The following is an 18434-nucleotide window of genomic DNA, read 5'->3' as shown; positions in this document are numbered from 1 at the left end:
ACTCTAGCTGTTATGAAATATAATCTTTTTACTAATCAATTTTCATTTAACACAAAACGGGATAGGCAGATAGAAGGTGTCAAAATTGACTTTTAGACATGAAATTGGTGTGGTGTGGATTAGTAATGAAAATAAATGTAAAACATTGTATAGTTTTTATTAGTAAAATAAAATAGGGGTCCACCTATTTAACGATAAATGTGTTCTTAGCTCAGCTGAATGTTTCTCCAACAGGTTTAATACATATTTCATGTACCTGTAAATTCACAAAGACTATTATTAAGCTTACAGATAAAAGCAGGCATGCATCCAAAAATAAAACATCGTTCATTTTGACTTACCTATTAGTGACTTTTGTATTAAATAAATAGAAATAATTTTGTTTTTCCGATTTTACCTGAACATGTGGTGGAGTCGAAAGAACGTAGAGGATAGAATTTGCGATATCTCTAGGTTCTAAACTAGGCATCTCTTCAACCGCTTTATCATATGCTACATCAGTTTTCACAATTAAAGTATTGACTTTTCCTGGGCAAATACACTAAAACCTGGGACTTACTACTCGTAGCGACTTACTAAAAATTCTTACAGTAACTTTTATCTTAAGACCAAAACGATTCAGTTCTTGACGATAGCTTTCAGTTAATGCCCTTACTGCAAATTTGGAAGCTGGGTAAACGTTCATTTCTGGAAAGTCAGGCACATTACGACCAGCAGCACTACTAATGTGAACGACGTGACCATCAATTTCGTTCTCTCTCATAATTTTGACCGCTTCTCTTGTCATTATACACAATCCCAAGACGTTTGTGTCGAGAACGATCTTCCAGTTCTTTGTTTTACCGTCAATTAGTGTATCTTGACGAATAACTCCAGCACAGTTGACCAAGATGTGAACAGGACCTAAACTTTCAGTAAGTTCTTGGTAAAACTTCACAACTTCTTCATCTTGGGTTACGTCAACTGCGTAAGTGTGCAAACTTTTAGTTTTGTTTTCAAATTTTTTGATTAATTCGTTTAATCTCGTTGAACTGTTATCAACTGCCGCAACCTTGAAAATTTAAATTTTGTGATAATCTGCTCGTAGTGTAATAAAAAATTATTACCTTTAGATTTTCGTTTAGTAGTTGTTCAACCACTGCTGATCCAATACCACCTGCGGCACCGGTAACAACAGCAACTTTTCCTGTCCAACGATCCATTGATAAAGCAGTTGCAAGAATGTCGATTCACTGAATGCTCTGTAGATGTGTCTTCTGAAATATATGTAGTGTTTTTATACTTGTGCAAATAAGTGGTCGATTAAAAAACGACTTTTCTAGGGCAGTTGCACCAATGAGTAAAACCGGTAAACAAGGCAAACTGGTCTGAAGTAAAAACAGCCTATTTATAAATATATCAAATATATTCATAAACAATGTTTATTTGCTACCACAATCAGAGAGATAACACATAAAATGTTCTCATCTTCTTAAGTTCTATATTTTAAGTTTTATTGAACATTAACTGAAATAAATTTTTTATTTATTTAGATTAAAAAGATGGAGAATGAAATAGGAAGATATAAAATACAAAATAACAAAAATACCTTACAAATGTGAGACAATGAGCTTCCAAACACTAGAAATTTTGTTAATTAATATAATCTTTTGATTGAGCATAGATAGTGTGATTAGTAATTTTACTACTATATAAATATATATACATAAATAAGTAACCATTTTCTAAGTTAATAAAATATATACCTTTATATAGAACAGTGTCACTAACAAATACTGTTTGGGTTGGATAACAATGTGCCGTTTTTACCATTTAGACTATTAACCATGGTTCTTAGATGTTTCCGCGAAAATGTGTGTTTATTTGGTTGCCAATATTATCACAGACGAAACGAAATCATGCAGAAAAGCATACATATAATCTTCTATAATTTTAAGATATTTCAAAAAAGTTTGAAATATAAAATATAACAACGGTCAAAAGACTAGAAGCTTTATCATCTTTTCAAAAATCAAACATAGGATTCTCAAGGATTCTTTCAAATACTTCCAAAAACACAACACCAGAGGTCTCCAAGATTCTTTCAAATTCTTCCAAAAACTAAATAGCATTCTATCAAATTAAAAAAAGTAGAGGCCCCTGAGACTTTTTCTGTTTTCTTTTTTTTTTAAAAAAAACGAAGGATCTCCAAAATTCTTTTTTTTTAATAGAACACCAAGCGCCTCGAGGGACATTTTTTTTTTTCAGAAATAGAACACCAAGTATCCCACACATTATTTGAATTCTTTCATTTTCAAAAATTATGCACCCAGGATTGCCAAAATGCTTTCAAATTCTTCCAAAAACAGCATACTAAAGACCCACAAGATTCTTTTTGCACTTTTTGACTTTATTGTTTATAAAATAATTATTTTTTACCTACAGAAGTAGTAAATTTGTCCCATTTACTGACAACAAATTATTATTTGCCTAGAAAAATAAAGTTAATAAAATTGTAATTTTTTTCCTTCAACCGAGAGAAAAAAAAACATGTTATAAAAATCACATCAAGGGAATAGCTAATAATAATTAACATGTTTTTCTAATCTTTAGGATAATATACTGTTCTGGGTATAGGCAATCAGTTATACAGTGAACACTGCAGGTTACATAACATCTTATATTAAATGACATTTAGCTAACATTTTTACTTGTTATTTAAGTACACTTGAAACAACTTTTTTTTTCAAATACAAATAACAATGGTAATTAATTTTTACCCATTTATTTATGAAGAAAATTTTGACCAGAATTATTGTAACTTTTTTTTTATCAAAAATTGTTCTCATCACTGCTACTTTTCAAATAATTTCTTAAAAAATGTTGCATCTAAAAGGGTATAATAAAATATTCACCATTATACTATTATACTCAAATCAAATAAAAAATCAAGTTTAAAAGGTCTGAATTGACAAGTATAAGTTAAAAATTTACCTACTTCTGCACAGTTACTACTTTTCCTGTAATGTCCTAATCTAAAAGATTAGATTCTATTTATCAGTTTTGTTGTCTTCTGCATTAATGTTTCTAATTTAAAGTATGTTAGTGTAGCTTTTCTGTTTGGATTTAATGTCAGATGTGATAAACTTTTATTAATTCAGCGACGACCTAAATACCGTTTTCCGATCTTGATAAAATCTCTTGTACTCTATATTGTGTGTTTAAATTTGTTGCTTGTTATATTCACATAATTTTATGTGAATAACGCTGCCTGTAATTATTTGTTTGAAGGATTAGAAAAACCGTAATGCTTTCAATTAACTAGGTTTAAATACGTTATTCACTACTTTTTGCATCGATAAAGTCAATCAGTGACATATTTTAAATTGTTAATTACCAGCATTCCTATTGATTTTCAATCAAATTAACGACACAACACAGGATAAATCGCAGACAACGAATAAATTCTTGCTTGGAGTAAATGTAAACATTTTCTAAAAATATAGTTCATTTCGGTGGAAATAACTTAGCTTTGAACTTGATCATCACCTTCCTTAATGTAAACTTCTGAGCCATTTATTTAAATTTCGTAAAAGTATTACGAAACAAAAGTAATTCTTTCAGCATTAGTGGCGTTGGTATGAAGGATTTCAGTGTTAATTAAATTAGATAAAGATCTTATTTCTGATATAAATCTCAGCAGTTTGTTTGCATGGTACTTCACAAAGAATAAATTAAAATATTTTAATAATAAAAAAATATAATAAAAAAGTAGAGATTATTTATTTGGTGTATTACAACCCCACAGATATAAATAATAAAAAGATAACAGGAGTGGATACGTACTATAAAAGACCGTCCAGTTGTTGTTGAATTAGTCTCATCGTTTCTGTACAGTGTATACAATCGAACAAGTAAGCTCTACGATTTATTTTTGTGTTGTTAATTACTATGTATATTTGTAGCAAAAATGAAAACCTTCGCTTTATTTTTCATTTTCGCCCTAATTTGTGCGACCACTTTCGCCAAATACTACCAACCCAACATCTTCGCGGGACACCAGCGTGTCCTGGACCAGCGAACCGAACCTGCTGACATTTTCAAAGCCCTAGGCGACTTCTTTAACAAATTGAGCAGCGCGAATTCAGGCTAGAAGAGACCAACGATAAATAATTTCAGAAGAAAAGCTCCTGTCATTTGTCCACCTACTATCACGGAAGTAATAGCGTATCATAACCATATTCAAAAGAAATAAATTTCATCCCTGTCAGTTTGATTAACCACGCCATGATTTATTTCCCCTAGCATTCATAATCTTTCTGGTGACCAGTAATGGACAATCCCATTCATGATACCTTTAACCTCTAGCGGTGTAAATGTCAGTTACGAATTTAAAAGAACAAGAGACCATGTAAGGCTGCTAACGGGTGTTTGCCACTCCCAATGGGAGTTTTGTCGAAGGGTCATTTCGATGGTTTAATTTATCAAATTAACGTGTTTATCTTAGCGTGTCACTACTTTAAAATATAAATAAACATTACCAGACTGCAAACAATGTTGAATAAATTTGATAAAAATTTAGAAAATATTTGGACAAAAACGGTGTCAATGAAATTACTTTCGGCAGTGTGCAAGTAACTGTTTTATTTACTTGATTAAAACAAACTGAGTCCACAAGGGTCTAACTTGGGTCCCCTGCCTTTGTTCATATTTATCAACGATTTATTAAATTTCAAAAATATCTTTTCGCATCTATATATTCTATGCTCCCAAATTATAAACAAAACATTGACAATGACCGCAACCAGTTCCATAACTGAGACCATTAAAATAGTTTGAAAGCTCTGAGCGTCTACAAGGACTGGAATTCCACCATGAATCATAACATAACTCTAATTGATAGTCTGACGTAACAATCGAGGACATCTTCGGATCGTCCTGGGAATGATGTCAATCTAATTTTTATTGAATTGACAAAAGACGTTTAAAAGACCACCCTCTGAGGTGTAATAAGCGTTCGAACGAGCAGAGATAAAGATCTTAAATTAACCCAGAGCCCCAGTTAGACCTAGAATGATATAATCGTCGACTTCGTGCCTGGATTTCTAAGGCGGATGGAAGTTCGCGCACGAACGGCTGATTTTGACATTTAGGAACAAAAGATCGGTACCGTTAATGACGATGCTCCGGGTTCACTGATTTTCTTAGGAAAAAATTCAGCGCTGAGGGTGACGAATTTCATGCAGAATCGTGGACCAAGTGACATATATTGTTTTAATGGATGATGATGCGCTGACCCAGTCTTCAACAAAGAGCTGGAGTTAAGTGTAATGAAGACAAGTCACGAAATGTGGAATCTGATTTTGACTGGTTTTGGTGATGTTGTTGTTTATGCGGATGTGGTTCTTATAACCTGTATCCATTTTGGGCAAAAGTCGATAACTACCTGATTTACACTTGCTTGATTTGTTCACGACGTGGTAAATGATGTGAAAGGTAAATCTTCCAATTTATGCCACAAGATGAAAAAACATTATTACAGTTTTTATGTAAAACAAATATTACGGTTTTATTATTCAACCCAATGAAAGTATTTTAAAATGTAAATACCGAGTTTATTGTTTTGCAATTAAATATTTGTTGGATCCATCTGAAGTCCGATTGTGCAATTGTCATAATCACGTTATAAAATTATAGTGGACATAAAAATAACGTTCTGAGTATATTTTTAGCCAAATTTTGAAAAATAATGTTATTTAACTATTGTTTTTTGATACACTAACAATGGATTTTTTCTACAAGTCGAACAGAAGAGTTAAGACAGAAAAATATATAATACAGGAAGGAAACGGTAAGGAAATTGAAAAGGGAGTCAGGGAACGAAAATGGAATAGGGTTGTTTATGGTGCTAAAAGGACTTAGAGGAGAAAAAACGTCAGGTCAGGTTAGGTTAGGTTAAGTTAGGTCAGGTCAAGTTGGGTCAGGTTAGAAATATATTATTATTATCATTAAAGGTCGATTTTTAAACTTGCGATTCGTCTCAAAAACAAATTAGGTAACATTCCGCCCTTTTTTCTTAATATGTGTGTTGTGTGAATCTGTAATCTTCTTTTTACAACAAGAAAGGTAAAACATTTTTGTAGGAAAGTATTGATTTTGTAATTAGACCCCGCCCCTCTGTCTGACAACGACTGAAAAATTCATCACAATTGAGCTTGGGATCTTAATTTTTGGCTTATTTTTTTCTATATTGTATTCTTATAGAGAAATAAGGGTTTTACAATTAAGTTCCGCCCCCTTGGCTCACGACGAATAAAACAATCTTCACAATTGAGATAGGGCGGGTGGGCGGGGCTTATATTTTGCTTTTTTTCTTCATATACATAGTCGTCTTTTCAGGACAGAAACTTTAACATGTTTAAAATGGTAAATTCTTCCTGATCTAACAACAAATGAAAAATTAGTCACAATTGAGAAATAAGATCGAGGCGGGTATGGGTGGGGCTAATCTTTGGCTTTATTTTCCTTAATTTTTCGATTCGATCCCTTCTTTCTTTTTTTCCAATTTTTGATTCATTAATTTTTTTCAAGTTGTAAGTTTCCCGATTTGAAATAGTTTTTCAATGTTTCGATTTTAAGTTTCTTCAGTTCTTCAACTTGCAATTTTTCATTTTTACGCTTTTTCGATTTTGCAATTTTTTGTTTTTTTAGTTTTTTGATTTTTCAGTTTTTCGATTTTTCGAATGGAAAATAAGGAAAAACTATAAAATTGTAAAAACGAAAAAGTACGAAATGAGAACTTTGAAAAATCTACAAATTGACAAATCGAAAGATTAAAAACTGAGAAACTTAAAAATCCAAAATATGCAAAATCAAAAAAGCCAAATATCAAATCGAAATATTGCAAATTAAAGAAATTTTAGACATGTTTTAAGTTTCTTGTTGTCGAAATAAGTCTGCACATATTAAGAAAAAAATGCAAAATGTAGCCCCGCCCACCCGCCCTATCTCAATTGTGATGATTTTTTTTTATTCATCGTGAGCCAAGAAGGCGGAGCTTAACTGCAAAATCCTTATTTCTCTACGAGAAATTCATGTGTTTGAGGATGGTGTTATTCAAGGAATACTATGTATATTAGGAAAATATTAAAACCAAAGATTAAGCCCCACCCACACCTGTCCTGATCTAAATAATAATAAAGTTTTCATTCAGACATAGGGGCGGAGTCTATTTGCAAAATCCTTATTTCCTTACAAAAATTTAGCATTTTAAACGTGTTTTAAGTTTCTAATAATAAAGAAAATCATCACAATTGAGACGAGGTGGGTGGGCGGGGTTAATAATTTGCCCATTTTTCTTAATATGCGTAGCATTCTTTGAACAACACGATACTCAAAAACATGTTTTTAATTTCTCGTATAGAAATAGGGATTATGCAGTTAATCTTCGCCCCTTTGGCTCACGACGAATGAAAAAGATCATCACAATTGAGATAGGGCGGGTGGGCGGGGCTACATTTTGCCAAAGAATACTATGCACATTAAGAAAAAAGACAAAATATAAAATATAAACCCCGCCCACCCACCCCATCTCAATTGTGATGATCTTCTTTTATGCTTATAAACTTAAAACACGTTTAAAATGGTTAAATTTTTGTAAGGAAATATGGATTTTGCAATAAGGCTCCACCCCTAGATCTGCTAACGAATGAAAACTGCATTACTATTTAGATCAGGGCAGGTATGGGTGGAGCTTAACATTTGGCTTTAATTTTTTCTTAATATACATAGTATTCTTTGAACACGATACTCAAAAACATGTCTTACATGGTAATTCCTTGTAGAGAAATAATAAGGATTTTGCAATTAAATTCCGCTACTTTGGCTCTCGACGATTAAAAAAAATCATCACAATTGAGGTAGGGCGGGTGGGCGGGGCTTATATTTTGCATTTTTTCTTAATATACATAGTCGTCTTTACAAGAAATTTAAAACATGTTTAAAATGGTAAATTCTTCCAGACAAATATGGATTTTGCAGTGAAGCCCCCCCTCTCGATCTGACAACGAACGAAAAATTCATCACAATTGAGAATTGAGATCGGGGCGGGTATTGGTGGGGCCTAATCTTTGGCTTTACTTTTTTCTTAATAAACATTGTATTCTTTGAACAACACGATCCTCAAAAACATGTTTTTAATTTCTCGTAGAGAAATAAGGATTTTGCAGTTAAGCTCCGCCTTCTTGACTCACGGCGAATAAAAAGAAATCATCACAATTGAGATAGGGCGGGTGGGCGGGGCTACATTTTGTCTGTTTTTCTTAATATGTGTAGACTTATTTCGACAACAAGAAACTTAGAACATGTCTAAAAGGGTAAATTTTTGTAGTAATGAAATTAAATCAACTTCAACGTCAACAGCAAGTTTATAAATCCCACTTAAATGTTGGAAACTGATGGTTTTTCCTGGATTAGAATATTTTGTATTACTATTATTCCTAACATCAGAAAGTGAAATAAATAGGAAGGAAATTAGACAGGGGGTCATGGGAGCGGTGTTTGAAAGACAAAGGGAAAGAAGAAAATGAAAAAAGGTTATTTATGGTTCTAAAGGGACTTAAACGGGAAAAAATGTCAGTTCAGGTTGAGTGAAATCAACCCACTTCAGATCAGGTCAGGTCAGCTTATGTCACATGTGCTCAAGTCAGGTCAGGTCAGGAAATTAAAGTGGGAGTTATGGGAAGAATAGAAGAAAGAAAATGAAAAAAGGTTACTTTTGGTCCTAAAAGGGCTTAGATGGGAAAAAATATCAGGTAAGATCACGTCAGGTCATGCTTGGTCACATCAGATCATGTCAGATCATGTTAGGGCACATCAGGTCATGTAAGGTCAGTTCAGGTCAGGTCAGTTTAAGTAAAATCAAGACAGACAAAAGGTACCGTGAGTCAAAAATAAAGACGAAAAATCATTGAAAGGTAAATTAAAAAAACGGATAATACGTAAATTATTCGCTTTTGAGTTAAAAAAATTGCAAGGTTGACAAAACGGGAAATTAGCAGGTCTGACGCAATTTAGACAGAATTTCCCTCTCTCCTCACATACAATTCAACAAATCCCGCTTCGATAAAATTTTATTTCGGGAAATATTTTTTTTGTGAGAACCTCTATAAGTTAAAAAATATATATGTATATAGTCATAATGTTAAAAAAAAAACGCCGCGTGTGTTAGGATTAAAGGTCCTTGTTCAATTCTATTTTTTTTTTGAGAAAGTCTCCTTACGGAAAAACTCAAGGTAGATTCATAAATCGCAAGTACAGGAGTATGCTATTTTACAAAATTTAAAGACCATGTATTATGTAAAATTGACAGTGACGTCATCGAATCGCTGGTGGGACTAGACAAATTTTGGTTAGCGTCTCACCATCTACACAATACTCCTAATATATATGCGAGTGTAAAATTTAACAACAATCGGTGCAGTAGTTTCGGAAATTATCTGTCTATTAAAAATCGACACAGACAGATGACAGATAGACAGACGGAAACAGGAGATCGCCATTCTTCGTGTTGTAACATTTCCTTAGTGTACGTTCGGGAAGTAAAATTGGGATACTCTGAATTGTGCGGACAAAATATTGGAAACAGACTCAATCTTATGATTGTGATGGTGATTTCGACAACAACATTTTCAGGAATTCCTGCAAAGAATCGCTTCCACTGTTCTTTACATTTTCAGGAATCTTGACAAATCGCATTTTTTCGGTACCCACAAGCTAAAACGTAGACAGATTATAATCTAGTATTCGATTTACCTACAAGAGCAGAAACAACATCAATAAACAGGAATATGTAGTTCTATGAAATAAATAATTATTTAGAATAAAATTTGAAAAATGTTTTTGCTTGTACGAATTTCTTAAAAAAGTTAAAACAATTCTCCGTGTTTTTTAATCCGCATACAGATTAAACGCACACCGTTTTCCGTTGCGTACAACAAAGAACTAACACTTTCCTCTGCCGCATCTGCCTGAAAATTCGAACTCGCGCGAAACAAAGGGGAAAGTAAAAGTCCATTCACAATTACGCTTTAAAAAAATCGAGACGTTACCAAAAGATAAAGCGGGAACCAGATTACACGATTTTGAGACGCATTTATTCATTGAGCCATTGTATACTACCAAAATAAATAAATTAGCATGGATTTTACAACCGCACGTCCCAATTAAGCAACACTTACGACCGTTAATCTCCAATACGAAGTCGTAGGAGAAAAAAGTAGGATAATAACCTACACGAAGACAAATTGGTATCTCCAAACAACAATAGACAATAATACGTCATTTTTGAATGGCACCGAGGACACGTGACGTTTAAACTCAATTTAATTATTGTTCGGATAGAGTTCATGTACTCCAGGTAAACACGCACTACCGGGTATAAAAAAGGATCGATAGAATAGAGGAGCGCCGTCTGGACTACATATTGAATTGCTTTGTAATGGGTTGTGTAATTTCTTTTGTCTGGACGCTGACCACGATAAGACCGACAAAGTTTGAGTCTTGAGGATTCAGTTGTATCAAGTGTTGCAAAAAATGGAAGAGAAGAAATTCTTTACGATAATAATTAATTTCTTTAGTTATTTTCTTCGGACAATTTACGTTATGGTTACATCCATGCGTACTAGCCATGAATGAGGTTATAGTAGTTAATTTAGTATCACCCATGAAAATTTAATGGTAACTTTCAAAAAAATAACATCATTACAAGAAAAGCAGCGATTACAAATGGACTGATGGAAATTTGGTTTGGTTGGCCTGACTCTATCGCTAGAGCGCGCATACTATGCGCAGTCAAAGGGTTGCCACACAAAGCAGGATATTTTCCAGTTTCACATTTAAAACCAGAAGGACAGTCACTACATGCATCACCCTTTATGTAGACCGATTGCCCTATTAGATTGCTTCCAGCTCCAGACGTGCTTCCATAGTTACATATAAGGCTATAACTCCAACGCAAGCTACGTGCTTGAGGGTTCCAGACCCTAGCACATCCTACAAGATCAGCATTCGCCCAAACCATTTGAGTGAAGCGCGCAATCTGAAATATCCATAATAATTTTTCTCTTCGTTGCGCCTTTAACAACTTACCTTAGTACTAGCAAAAGACTCTAAAGTTGCTTCACTGTCCACTGCATTAATTTCGTCGTACCTAACGACATAATGAAAGAAAATCACCACTAATAAAGTTAGTTACGTACCAGCTTGCTATCATTTTACCTAGATCCTCGTTTCGTACGCTACTTCCAGCTAAATTCTGACCCACTTGGTCACCTTTATGTTTATTTCTGCATTGGTCATGATGTTCCTTAAATTTGCCAGCCAGACAGGTTGCGATGTATTCCAGCTCCAGATCATAATTCATAACCCTCATATTAGAAGCTGGTTTGACAAATTCGTTGATTTCTTCTTCTTCTTGGCCAGATGCCACTTTGTTCCTGTATTCATTATGAATGTCGATAATTTTTTGGCGAAAAGCGTCCATATCTCTAAGATTAAGTTCTCGTGGTGGCTGAACCTTGCACTCGCACGCTGTATGTTTTTCCCCGTTGCAGCTGTGGTCGCAGTAGTTCACAGAAGATGGATCGAAAGAAGAGACGATATAAAATTTTAGTAAGAAAAGTATTAGTACCGAGAATGTCATTTTTCATTTTGCACACTGACAATTTTTGCATTTATTCGCTGTCATAGAAACTTCCTTATGTCGACTGATGGGTCCATTAAAACGGTTGATGGTCCCTGGGTCCCTCCAATTTATTATAATAATCGTCCGACTTGTCAAAAGGGAAAATATTAAAGAACTCCCTCACTTCGGGAGTTACAAGAATCTGTAATCGACACGGACACGTACAGACAGACGGCAGACAGGAAGACGGAAACGAGAGACTGATGTTTTTATACTTTAGGAGTCACGAAACGTTGAGAAAACATAAAAGTAGCTAGTCGTCTGATAGACTCGATTTCAATACTTCTTTAGCTTACGGTCGGGAAGTCAAAAAACAAGTTCTTAAATTTTTAAATTACTCGGTAAAGTTTGATCGTGCATTTTAATAAAATATAGTAAATACAAGGAAAGCGGCATTTAATACAAAAAATGCACTGCTGGAACTTTGTTTTGATTGGCTTGATTTTTTGTTTAGATCGTAAGTAGGTACAGGCAGAAGTTTACCACACAAAGCAGGGTATTTTTCAGTTTCACATGTAAGACCGGAAGGACAGGCACTACATGCACGACCTCTTGCGTAGATTGGTTTTCCAACTGTTGCTTGGCCTGTTATATTCTCAGACGTACTTCCATAGTTACAAACAAGTATGAAAGACCAGTGAAAGACAGTCTCAAATTGCTTATGCTCAAAGGGTTTAGGGGTGTAGGATTTAGCACATCCTATAAGATCAGTATCCGCCCAAATCATCTGTGAGATCCGTGTAACGTACCCCCATCAAGGTACTACTGAATCAGTATAATCGTCTACAGTAACTGATTCGTCGTCGAAATAACTGATCTCGTCATACCTAACGAAATCATAAAACGAAAATCACTGCTGAACTTAAAAACAAAACTAGACAAATGCTTACCAATAATTTGTCCATTCATGTGGATCATCAGATCTGAACGTAATTCCACCTAAGAGCTGACCCACCAAACCCTCTTTTAGATTATTGTGAGTTTTTCTGCAACTGTCCTTGGTTCCTGTAAATTTGCCAGCGTAACATTTTGCGATGTACTCCAGCTCTAAATCGTAATTCATAACCCTCATATTAGAAGCTTCTGGGACAAATGTGTTTTTATGTTGCGCCATACCAGATGCTACTGTGTTTCTGGCTTCATTATGAATATCTAGAATTTTTCGGCGAAAAGAGGCAATCCTTTTCACAAGTAGTTCTAGAGGTGGCTCAACCTCGCACTTGCACGCTGTATGTTCGACGGTTTCGTTGCACTTGAAGTCACAGTAGTTAAAAGTAGACGGATCAAAAGTAGAGACAAAAGAAAATATTACCAAGAAAAATATTAGTGGCGAAAACGTCATTTTTAATTTTTCACCCTGACATGCTTTTAAGATAATACCTTACTGCATTTATTCGCTGTCATAGCAATATGCCTAGGTTTATTGACATTATAATACATTTTAATAAAATGAAGTGAATGCAAGAAAAATAATACTTAGTGCAACTAAACTGCTTACAATTTGACTGATTTTTGCAACATTGAAGTATATAGTCTAAGGCAAATGCAGGAAGTTGAGATTATGGACAAAGGTTATAAATATAAGGAAAAAAAGACCAAAGGGAGAAAAATAGTGAAGAATCACCTCACCAATGGGACATGAGCAGCAAAGAAAAGAAAATTTCAAAGTAGGCATTAGAGATAGACTGAAAGTTAAGAGTGTAGTGATTAGGATAGAAACTCAACAGTTAGTAGAAATATTGTTCCTATAGAAACTTAGCCGCCCAAACTTAGACACCACTTTTCACCCTCTTTGGGGTCGAATCTCCGAAAATGCTTAAATACGTGTTTCGTTATTTGTGTTGAAGAGCATTATTAATACCAAGTTTTAAATAAACATCACCTCAAAATTTACAATAGAAATACTTTTCGGATACAAAATTAGCCACCACTTTTCACCCCCTTTGGGGTTGAATCTCGGAAAATGCTTAAATAGTCTTTCATTATTATTATTTATGTTTAAAAGCACTAATTCTAAATTTCACGTGAAAATTTAATTTTACAATGGAAATACTTTTTCCGCACAGAGTTAGCCAGTACTTTTCACCCCCTTAAGGGTTGAATCTCGAAAAATGCTTAAACAGGTGTTTCATTATTTGTGTTGGAGACAATTAGTGCCAAGTTTCACGTAAAAATTTAAATTTACAATAGAAATATTCCCACACAAATCTAGACACCATATTTCACCCTCTTAGGGGTTGAATTTTAGAAAATGCTTAAAGGCGGGTTTCATTATTTATGTTGAAGAACATTAATACCAAGTTTCACGTAAAAATTTCAATTTATAGTAGAAATATTGTTCCTATACAAACTTAGCCGCCCAAACTTAGACACCACTTTTTACCCCCTTAGGGGTCGAATCTCCGAAAATGCTTAAATACGCATTTCCTTATTTGTATTGAAGAGAATTAAAATGTGCCAGGTTTCACGTAACGATCTAAATTTACAGTACACATATTGGTCCTTTACAAATTTTATCACCCCTTTTTAACCTCCTTAGGGGATGAATTTCGAGAAATCCCTTCTTAAACGATGCCTCCAGTATAAAATGAACATTCTCTCGAAATTTCAACTTTCTATCATAAGCGGTTTGCGCTGGGCGTTGATATGTCAGCCGGGACATTGCCTTTTATATATAAAGATAACCCGTATAACTTTTTTATTTTTAAAGATAAACCTATAGTTCTTTGACCAGAATTATATTTTGGACATGACAATGACACCAACATCATTTATTTAAATGGAATATTCCCCTTTTTTTAAGTGGAAACCTTGCACCCTTTATTTTCTTCGAAGATATGTCATTTGGCAAAATCAGTCGTATCTTGGCAAGTACTAGCCCCGCCCACCCGCCCTCTATTTTCTTGGAAGGTACGTCATTTGCCAAACTCATTCGTATCTGAGCAAGTACCTACTAGCCCCGCCCACCCTCCCTTAATTTTTTGAGAGTAGGTCATCTGCCAAAATCAGTCTTATCTTGGCAAGTACTAGCCCCGCCCACACGCCCTCTATTTTTTTGGAAGGTACGTCATTTGCCAAACTCATTCGTATCTTAGCAAGTACTAGCCCCGCCCACCCTCCCTTTATTTTTTAGAGAGTAGGTGATCTGCCAAAATCAGTCCTATCTTGGCAAGTACTTGCCCCGCCCACCCACCCTTGTTTTTCTTAAAGAATATGCCATTTGCCAATATCAGTTTTATCCCAACAAATACTAGCCCCGCCCACCCTCCCTTTATTTTTTTAGAGAATAGGTCATCTGCCAAAATCAGTCTTATCTTGGCAAGTACTAGCCCCGCCCACACGCCCTCTATTTTTTTGGAAGGTACGTCATTTGCCAAACTCATTCGTATCTTAGCAAGTACTAGCCCCGCCCACCCTCCCTTTATTTTTTAGAGAGTAGGTGATCTGCCAAAATCAGTCCTATCTTGGCAAGTACTTGCCCCGCCCACCCACCCTTGATTTTCTTAAAGAATATGCCATTTGCCAATATCAGTTTTCTCTCAACAAATACTAGCCCCGCCCACCTTCCCTTTATAAGAATAGGTCATCTGCCAAAATCAGTCTTATCTTGGCAAGTACCTCCTAAGAAAGAAAGAAAATAGAGGGCGGGTGGGCGGGGTTTTAGTACCTATTTGATAAGGTAAGACTGATTTTGGCACTTTTGACATTTTCTTGTAGATTTCGATATCCAGAAGTCATTTTCGGCTTCGTTTCTTCGAACATTTCTACCGTGTTTCTAACATCGCTAATTGAAATACAGCAATTTTTAGAGTTTCGTCAAAATAATTTTCTATACAAATTTTGTAGATAAAGAAGGAAATTATTGTTAATTTTTGTTTTTGTACCCCATGTCAATAAAAAATTGTTCTTAAACTATTAAAGTTATAGCTTTAGATATCCAGAATTTCGTTAATTTTATAAAAATGTAATGATTTTTTAAACTGACGAAGAGAAGTTAAAAAAATTGGTCTAAAGAGTTTAGACAGTACTTCCCTCGCTGTCGGAAACTTGACGACTGCATGGCTATTGTGTTTTTTTCTCATTACATTTTTGTAATGGGAATTTAAAAAAAATTGCGATGACGTCATCAACATTTTTGCAAGGACACGTATATCAGTTGGGATAGATGTAGTGTAATACTAAGAATAAAATTATTGTATTCCCAAATTTTCGGGAAAATGAATTGGGTCGTTTTGAATATTGATTTTTTATAATCAATAAAATAACGAAACAATTTACTCGCGTATACGGCAACTGAAAATCGTTTATGTATAAACATTCTTAATTTAAGATGACAAGCGTAACAGCATACGTGAAAGTCAAACAGAGAAACTGTAAACAAAACGACCATCGGTTTTATTGCTTCGACTTCCGCTTATTATATAAAACATTGGGTTTTATTTTAATTCTTGACGGTGAAATTCACAATTGGTTGATTATAAACATGTCTATTTCACATTCGCGGAACCAAGTGATCGCATAAAACAAATGCAGGTCTGTAATGTTAAAGTCGATATAAATAAGCGATGCTACCCTTATGTTTCAACCGAGTTTTTCCTTTAACAAATTTTGTGTCTACCAAATTGGGTTGGTTGGGGTGTAATACTAATAATAAGTGTTGCCTTTAATTTAATCAATAAAATAAATTGACTTCATTAATTTTTTTGAACCACCTCTTAAGAAAATCTAAAAAATATGAATGGAATGATAAATCACAAGTACAAACTCATCATATTTTTTGCATTTTAGATAGGATTTATTCAGCAAAATTTAAGGGTGACGTCATCAATTTTTTTAGGAGGGATGAACAAATACATTTTGAACAAAAGTTTACCATGCTTATAATAACATTAAAATATTCCCAAGATTTCAAAGCATTCGGTTTTGTAATTCCTGATTAAATCGATAAAATAAATTCACGCCTTCATTAATTTTTTTGAGTCACCCTGCATATGCAAATCCAAAAATATGAATGGAATGATAAATCACAAGTACAAACTCATCATATTTTGTACATTTTAGATACGATTTATTCGGCAAACTTTTGAGCTGACGTCATCAGTTTTTTGTAGAAGATAACCAAATATATTTTGACTAAAAATTTATTATGCTCTTTATAACCTTAAAACATCTGCAAGATTTCAAAGCATTCGGTTTTGTAGTTCCTGATTAAATCAATAAAATTAATTTACGCATTCATTAATTTTTTTGAGTCACCCTGTATATGCAAATCGAAAAAATTTGAATGGAATGATAAATCACAAGAAGAGACTCACCATATTTTGTACATTTTAGATAGGATTTATTCAGCAAAATTTTGTGGTGACGTCATAAATTTTTTAGGGGGACGACCAAATACATTTTGATAAAAAATTTACCATGCTTATGATAATTTTAAAATATCTTCAAGATTTCGAAGCATTCGGTTTTGTAGTTCCTGAGTAAATCAGTAAAATAAATTTACGCTTTCATTTATTTTCTTGAATCACCCTGTATATGCAAATCCAAAAAATATGAATGGAGTGATAGATCACAAGTACAGACTGATCATATTTTGTACATTTTAGATATGATTTATTCGGCAAATTTTCGAGCTGACGTCATCAAGTTTTTGGAGGGGATAAGCAAATATATTTTGACTAAACATTTATTATGCTCTTTATAACCTTCAAACATCTGCAAGATGTCAGAGCATTCCGTTTTGTAGTTCCTGATTAAATCAATAAAATATATTTAGGCATTCATTAATTTTTTTGAGTTACTCTGTATATGCAAATCCAAAAAATATGAATGGAGTGATAAATGACAAGTACAGGCTGATCATATTTTGTACATTTTAGATATGATTTATTCGGTAAACTTTCGAGCTGACGTCATCAAGTTTTTGGAGGGGATAAGCAAATATATTTTGACTAAACATTTATTATGCTCTTTATGACCTTAAAACATCTGCAAGATTTCAGAGCATTCGGTTTTGTAGTTCCTGATTAAATCAATAAAATATATTTACGCATTCATTAATTTTTTGAGTCACCCTGTATATGCAAATCCAAAAAATATGAATGGAGTGATAGATCACAAGTACAGAGTCATCATATTTTGTACATTTTAGATATGATTTATTCCACAAACTTTTGAGCTGACGTCATCAAGTTTTTGGAGGGGGTAAGCAAATATTTTTTGACTAAAGATTTATGATGCTCTTTATAGCCTTAAAACATCTGCAACATTTCAAAGCATTCTGGTTAGCAGATTAAAAATTAAATTTCAAAATGTTGTTTTATAATTTTGATTTTTTTTCCAAAAATCTGGACGTTTCGGGTGAAAAGTCGATTCGGAGTTGTAAACTACATGTGTAGGACTATGTTATTTTATACAATTGAAAACCCATTTACTATGTACAATTTTGAAGTGACGTCATCGCATTAGTGGTGGGGATGATTAGACAAATTTTGGTTAGCGTTTTACCATCTACATGATATTCTTAATATAAGTACAAAATTTCACAACAATCGGTCGAGTACTTTCGGAGATTATCTGTCTAATAAAAATCCGGGGGCAGACGGACAGACGGACAGACGGACGGACAGACGGACGGACGGACAGACGGACGGACAGACGGACAGACGGACAGACAGACGGAAATGGGAGACCTATTTCTTCGTCTTCTAGG

General features: G+C 34.0%; 4 protein-coding genes and 1 long non-coding RNA gene across 7 annotated transcripts in view; 2 read left to right on the top strand and 3 right to left on the bottom strand.

Annotated features, from left to right (window-relative positions):
- The window catches only part of LOC135127835 (puratrophin-1-like), a 529067-nt gene that overhangs the window by 97454 nt on the left and 413179 nt on the right, over nucleotides 1–18434 (top strand). The window lies entirely within an intron of this gene.
- Nucleotides 141–1332, bottom strand: LOC135127844 (farnesol dehydrogenase-like). The gene is made up of 5 exons (XM_064054489.1): nucleotides 1315–1332; nucleotides 1107–1256; nucleotides 590–1051; nucleotides 398–541; nucleotides 141–256 (listed from the first exon to the last, which is right to left on the bottom strand). Exons 2-5 carry the CDS (start codon nucleotides 1200–1202, stop codon nucleotides 212–214), a joined length of 747 nt encoding a protein of 248 aa, XP_063910559.1. The 5' UTR covers nucleotides 1203–1256; nucleotides 1315–1332; the 3' UTR covers nucleotides 141–211.
- On the top strand, nucleotides 3813–4259 carry LOC135128359 (uncharacterized). The gene is made up of 2 exons (XR_010280378.1): nucleotides 3813–3893; nucleotides 3945–4259. It is a non-coding gene; the product is annotated as an uncharacterized LOC135128359 (long non-coding RNA).
- LOC135128358 (venom allergen 5-like) lies at nucleotides 10704–11771 on the bottom strand. The gene is made up of 3 exons (XM_064055270.1): nucleotides 11238–11771; nucleotides 11128–11188; nucleotides 10704–11077 (listed from the first exon to the last, which is right to left on the bottom strand). Exons 1-3 carry the CDS (start codon nucleotides 11678–11680, stop codon nucleotides 10724–10726), a joined length of 858 nt encoding a protein of 285 aa, XP_063911340.1. The 5' UTR covers nucleotides 11681–11771; the 3' UTR covers nucleotides 10704–10723.
- LOC135127750 (venom allergen 5-like) lies at nucleotides 12083–13089 on the bottom strand. The gene is made up of 3 exons (XM_064054341.1): nucleotides 12613–13089; nucleotides 12510–12549; nucleotides 12083–12467 (listed from the first exon to the last, which is right to left on the bottom strand). The coding sequence occupies exons 1-3, from the start codon at nucleotides 13062–13064 to the stop codon at nucleotides 12084–12086; spliced, it is 876 nt and encodes a 291-aa protein (XP_063910411.1). The 5' UTR covers nucleotides 13065–13089; the 3' UTR covers nucleotide 12083.

This window comes from Zophobas morio, unplaced genomic scaffold (assembly GCF_036711695.1).
Source record: "Zophobas morio isolate AGI-343-1 ecotype UQ-CSIRO unplaced genomic scaffold, CSIRO_AGI_Zmor_V1 ptg000012l, whole genome shotgun sequence".
In the NCBI taxonomy this organism is placed as follows: domain Eukaryota; kingdom Metazoa; phylum Arthropoda; class Insecta; order Coleoptera; family Tenebrionidae; genus Zophobas; species Zophobas morio.
The sequence above is the reverse complement of the archived record's forward strand: the minus strand, read 5'-3'. Positions and strand labels throughout refer to the sequence as shown.

What these genes read in the sequence shown, in the direction of transcription:
- LOC135127750 (XM_064054341.1), bottom strand. Translation starts at nt 13,064, where the DNA reads ATGACGTTTTCGCCACTAATATTTTTCTTGGTAATATTTTCTTTTGTC. An exon ending in CATGAATGGACAAATTATTG is followed by an intron (nt 12,550 to 12,612) that starts GTAAGCATTTGT and finishes TGATTTCGTTAG; the next exon opens with GTATGACGAGATCAGTTATT. An exon ending in TCGACGACGAATCAGTTACT is followed by an intron (nt 12,468 to 12,509) that starts GTAGACGATTAT and finishes TGATGGGGGTAC; the next exon opens with GTTACACGGATCTCACAGAT.
- LOC135127844 (XM_064054489.1), bottom strand. Translation starts at nt 1,202, where the DNA reads ATGGATCGTTGGACAGGAAAAGTTGCTGTTGTTACCGGTGCCGCAGGT. An exon ending in TACTAAACGAAAATCTAAAG is followed by an intron (nt 1,052 to 1,106) that starts GTAATAATTTTT and finishes TAAATTTTCAAG; the next exon opens with GTTGCGGCAGTTGATAACAG. An exon ending in GTCTTAAGATAAAAGTTACT is followed by an intron (nt 542 to 589) that starts GTAAGAATTTTT and finishes CCCAGGTTTTAG; the next exon opens with TGTATTTGCCCAGGAAAAGT.
- LOC135128358 (XM_064055270.1), bottom strand. Translation starts at nt 11,680, where the DNA reads ATGACATTCTCGGTACTAATACTTTTCTTACTAAAATTTTATATCGTC. An exon ending in GGTAAAATGATAGCAAGCTG is followed by an intron (nt 11,189 to 11,237) that starts GTACGTAACTAA and finishes TTATGTCGTTAG; the next exon opens with GTACGACGAAATTAATGCAG. An exon ending in AGTCTTTTGCTAGTACTAAG is followed by an intron (nt 11,078 to 11,127) that starts GTAAGTTGTTAA and finishes TGGATATTTCAG; the next exon opens with ATTGCGCGCTTCACTCAAAT.